The 5613-nt window shown below is 38.6% G+C and overlaps 1 protein-coding gene across 1 annotated transcript; it reads right to left on the reverse strand.

Annotated features, from left to right (window-relative positions):
- Window positions 1-624: 624 nt before the first annotated feature.
- Window positions 625-5156, reverse strand: LOC112507983. The gene is made up of 2 exons (XM_025112753.1): window positions 3861-5156; window positions 625-1037 (listed from the first exon to the last, which is right to left on the reverse strand). Exon 1 carries the CDS (start codon window positions 5025-5027, stop codon window positions 3879-3881), a length of 1149 nt encoding a protein of 382 aa, XP_024968521.1. The 5' UTR covers window positions 5028-5156; the 3' UTR covers window positions 625-1037; window positions 3861-3878.
- Between the last annotated feature and the right edge of the window lie 457 nt (window positions 5157-5613).

Below are 5613 nucleotides of genomic sequence, written 5' to 3' on the forward strand. Positions count from 1 at the left end.
CTCTTGAAATCGCAAAAGCGTACTTAATTGTGCCATGATTGTCGGAAAATTTTCTTCCAGGTTTGTCACCTTCGCCCGATGCACTCACAAATTATCTTCCAATTCATCCATCCTCGTTGTTACCAGACTTTGAGTTCTCGCTTTCATACCATTTGTTGACCTTTACTCAGCAAAGAATGTAAATAAATCGATGAACAAAACTTCTAATGGCATTCAATTATCTCAACATTCGAGAGGTTGAGACTCTAATAAATTTGTTCATTACAAGCATACCTTATTAATCTGCCCCCGATTCTATCTATACAAACGCATACCTCGTTAATTTCCCCCAATCCTATCTATACAATTGAATAGAGATAACCGACTCCTCAACAACTCACACAAGTTAAAAGACTGACTTACCGCCTAACCTCTATTCCTTCTAGAATAGATGACACGTATATCAGGTCGAACAGAAGCAAGGGAGGCTAGAGCAAGGATCCTATGGAAAAACCTAGAAAGAGTAACTCCCAAGTTATTTAAGAAGAGGGTCGACCTCGAGGTGGGGAATGGTCCGGGGAGGGGGGTTAAGATGCCGAACAATCATATTTCACTCGAATGGAAAGAAAGAACTTCTATTCCATACAAAAATATAACTTTTGATACCATTCTTAAATTTTAAAAAATAACAAGATAAATAAAGTCGATCGGACAAATACGTAACTTTACTCCAAAAAAATTTGTCAAAGAAATGGAGTGTTGAAACTCATATGAACAAAGGAAAGAGTAACACACTTGAGACTAATGGAGAAGAAGCCAGTCAAAAGCCAAAAAACACTTAGCTACATCAATCTGCAGGTGCTGGGGACTAGCAGAGCCAATTTTCACCCTCCACTACCCACATCTTTGGTTGTTCATCGCGTTCTTCTTGTTCTTCATAATTTGCTTGACCATTTATACTGGTTTCTGCTTTTTGGCATGAATCCCTTAGACACCAAAACTTCACCATCGTTCTTGAAACAGTTTTCAGCAGCACTTTGGGCTCGACACACGCGTGACTGTGAATAGAGAGCAAATAGTTAATATCTCGATTGTAACATACAGATTCGGGATTATAACTCAAACTTGTGACAACATGTGCATGTAGTTACATATTTCATGGGCATAAACATGCATATAAATCATCCAGATTACTTTCAAGAATAGAAATTGAACTTCGTGAGTTCTGGTAACTACACCATCCATCTTGATCCCAGTAAGACACTCAAAAAAGCCAAGAGCTTAAAAGTACCAATTGGTGCTAGAAACTGATTATGGATCAAAGATAAACCAACAGTCGAGAAACAACAAATTGTCATCAAGGTTCATTCCTTTGAACTACAAAAAAAATGATACTTGTGGAGTTAGACACCTGTTTGCTCACACTCATGCACAAACAGGGTCGTCATGGAAACAACCGCACTCTTTTGGGGTAGAGGTTAAGTCTTAATGCATCTTACCTCCAGACCCTACTTTCGAGTGGGATTTACTGAGCCAGTTGTTGTTTAGTTACTAAATTAGACCACCACTGTCATGGAGCCAATTTTAACTTGTACAAACTCTTTTCAAGTGAAAAACCAACTGTTTGTTACCCTTGACAAAAAAAAATCTCTTTGGTACCGCATGCACCTCTATATAAGTTATCATGCAAAATATCATCTTTACACTCGATTTTTGGACATGAAGTTACTCGGTAGACTTGTCTTCCAATACAAAATTCTGTACAAGTTTGTTTTCTCAAGGAAAAAAGCAGCTTTTAAAAGATGTTCAGAAAAGTTCTTTCGGTGTACGTGCACATTTAATAACTTAAGTACCATGTCGTCGCCAAGTGTCGTATGGTTCTTGGAAAGCACCACAAATTCAATTAATATGAGGGCAATAAATATTGTGCAAAGTGACATCTGATATGAGTTCTTAGAGGCAGGTAGCACAGCATGGGTGGGTTGAGGGAGTTGGAGAGGTTGAGGGTGGGATGGTAAGAGGGTTAGAGAGTTGGCAGATAGGATAGGAAGGGTTGTGTGCTTTTACTTGCCTTTTCTATGCTTCCATGTACATAATTTTTTGCTCAATGTACCTACTTGTACTTCCTTCTTTTCTCTTGCTTTCTCTTTACTAGTCTTTGTTCTTCTTACCTTTTAGCTCACACTCTTGCACAGCCGCTCTAATCTTCAAATGGAGGACACATCTGCATACATTCTACCCCCTAGATACATTCGAGTGGGATATATTGGGCTTGTTTGGTTTTGTTTGATTTACTTGTTCCTCCCAACCTATGTTGCAAACAAGAATACCTGATATGGAAACTAGAATTCAGAGATTCTAAATAATCCAACACACGTGTACGTTTGTGTTCATGTGTATATAAGTCTAAAGCAAAATGAATCAAGGAAAGTAGTTATATTATGATTCACATATCATATATATAAACTTCACACAAACTTAAACTTAGGTTCTAAAGTTCTATCATGTTGTTATTTTTACTTGGTGCAATTATATCAGTTCAAACTGTTGAGTATGGTGTTACCCCACATCCTCTCTCGTTGTAGTGTAAGACTTCAGTTTTACTCATATTCTTATTACTCATATTCTTGATGTTCTAATTTCATAAACCTTTTTCCTTATTTCATTGACCTGTACCCCAATTTCTTCATGGTCATGAACTCCGGTACATCTTACCCTCCCCAGAACCCACCACAAATGGAATATACTGGGTTTGTTTGGTTTAAGTTTCAACTCCAGTATATACGGTCAATGCTGCACCATGGTGCACATCTCACTGGTCACTGGAAACCTGCACCTTTGAAGCAGCCTATTCAAGGATCAAGATGGGTAGGACTCATGGTTCATAGCTCCCTCCTAGCTTCAAAATGGACCTTATGGTTTAGTTATTGGCCCTCCTAATAGATCTGTACCACTGATTGCTGCTATTATGGATTACAGAACACCTTGAGAGGGTAAAATGTTGAATTTATGTCAATTACTGCTCCAATGTGAACCATCATAGAAATCCCCCCAAACCAAACAAACCCAGTATATCACACTCGAAAGTAGGGTCTGTGAAGGGTAGGATGTAGGCAGACCTTTCCTCAACCACCAGCATAGAGAGACCACGGCTTGGGCACAAAATAAGGTGTGTGCAGGCAGGCAATAAGATAGGAAATATAAGAGATAATCGAAAAATATAACACATAGAATAAGGATTCTATGAACCAACATAGAAGCCCCCCCCCCCAAATTCCTATTTTATAACCTTAAATGGTGTAAACAGTATTCAATTATTGACACAACATACAAGAAGTCACTTTTTTCTTTTTAAGACCCTGCAAAACCCCAGTCAATGAGGGTAAACCGAGGGAGGCTGAAAACTCTGGTTGCCCGCCCATTCATGCATGTGGTAAGTCATTCATTAACCGATAGGATTGAGATTCAACATCATAACTTTTAGATTACCAATAGCAAATTCCAAGAACTGAAGAAAGCCGAACCTAAAGCATGGATACTTTTATTAATAACTAAGGACCAAAAGTTAACCTTTCTAGTTGATGCATATACCTTTTTGTTTAGAATTTTAATCAGAGAGTGCTACTAAACAACAAGAAGAAGACAAACGACTCACAATAAATAAAAGACACATACAACAAACACACCTACAAGTGTCACTTTCTGTCACCAAATATACCAAAGTAGAGACTTAACACATAAAAGATCCAAAATTTCAGCTTTTTAACCATATCTATTTGGCAGATCATCAACCCACAATAATTTGGGATTGAGTTAACTCGGTACATTCAACCAAATGATTCATCAAAGGTAAGAAATTTAATTGAATTAAGAGGGATTACCGGATAACACAAAAGCCTTCAGTCCCGGAAAATGACTTCTTTGGCCATGTTCATCAAAGGTTCCAAACAATCGGGCGAGAACTTCCTGGCGAACATGTAAGGATTTGTGAAATTCGATCGCCTGAGCTTGTAAATCAGCTCCGGCGACACCTCCGGAGGATGATATGTATGTGGGTGTCCATTAACACTGTTAGTCCAATTCACACGAGTCAATGTATAACTTGTACAGCCTTTTGGATCCTCCATGGACAACAACGTAGGAAAATAATGTTCTTCAGGGTAACACGATTGCGGCGTCAAACAATTCAGCTTGAATTTCTTCCATAACCGCCGATCACTGACCACCAGTAGTGCGTGCCGCCGCGTCAGTGTGAAAAACTGTGAACCCATTCGAAATTTATCAAATGGCACTTCAGGAACCATCACGTTTTTCCCTCTGGCGTTGTATCTCTTCAAAATATTGGGATCTTTAGAGATTATTTCGATGAAACTTTTGTACTTCAAGTGTCTCAATTCGGCTGCTTGATGCGATTTAACTTCGAAAAGGGTATCATAAAAGAAGTTGAAAGAATGAAGGGGTATGCAATGCTGGGAGATAAGCGTGAAGAATGCGTTAGATGGGTCATCCAGTAGTGCGGTGGCAAGGAGGCGTCGAGCGGCGGAGACGAGAGTGGCGGTGCCCCGATGAGTTTTCTTAGCAGGAATGAATCGATCTTCAGAAAAAACGCCACCAGGGATGTTGATTTTGGTCCTAACAGTTGGGTCCGCATGGACATACAAAGTGTAGAGATCCCGATTAGATCTGTTGCCCTTAAAGAAGCGTTCCCATAAAGGGGAGAAGTGAAGGTCGGAGTTTGTGAGGAAGAGGAAGGCGATTTTGGGTTTAGAATTGGTGGCTCCGAGATGGGATTTAGGTTTAGACGGGTTATTCGCGTGTGATTCCACGGCAGTTGCTCTCCTAAAAAGAGAAAGATCGTCGAGTTCGTCGGGAAAGGAGATGGGTGGAGATGGCGGAGGAGGGAGGATGTGTGGCGCTAAGTAAAAGAGAGCTGGAAGGCATAACAAGAGGAGGATGATTGTAGGGATTAATGGCGACGGTACTGCTGAAGATGAAGATGGAGATGAAGATGGTGAGGATGAGGATGAGGATGAGGATATCATCATCATCAAATTTGTTGGCTTACGAAGAAAGAATGTTGATTTGGTTTTCAATCGACGGATGGATGGAGTTTGAATCTGTGCATAGTGATGATGAACAGGTGGTTTCGTGATTTGGGGAGACGATGAGATCAGATTGTTGTACTACACCATCGAAATATAAAAATGTGATGTGATCCTTATATATTTTAGGAGTAAATTACAGTTTTGGTCCCTGTAGTTTACCTCGAACTACAAAGGCAGTCCCTAATTAAGTGTTGTTTAACAAACATATGTTAGCTTATTTTTTAGTTACTAGAAGCGTACTTGCGCAATGCAACAAGATACATTGTGATTTTAATATTTTATTTTATTCTTTATCTCAGTCGATGTTATAATATGACTTTATGTGATTTTGAGAGAACGATGATGTTTTTATTTTTGAATAAAATATATGTTTGAAGATATCATAAAACTTTGACAAAAATATATCGATATTAGTATCAAATTAACTATTTGAAATTCCACATTTTTTTGTGTAATTTTTTAATTCAATTTTTTATAGTTTAATTTATGTACAATAACAAAGTAATTTATATTTGGTTTAATAATATAA

Source organism: Cynara cardunculus (assembly GCF_001531365.2).
Source record: "Cynara cardunculus var. scolymus isolate 2C chromosome LG 1, CcrdV1, whole genome shotgun sequence".
Taxonomy (NCBI): domain Eukaryota; kingdom Viridiplantae; phylum Streptophyta; class Magnoliopsida; order Asterales; family Asteraceae; genus Cynara; species Cynara cardunculus.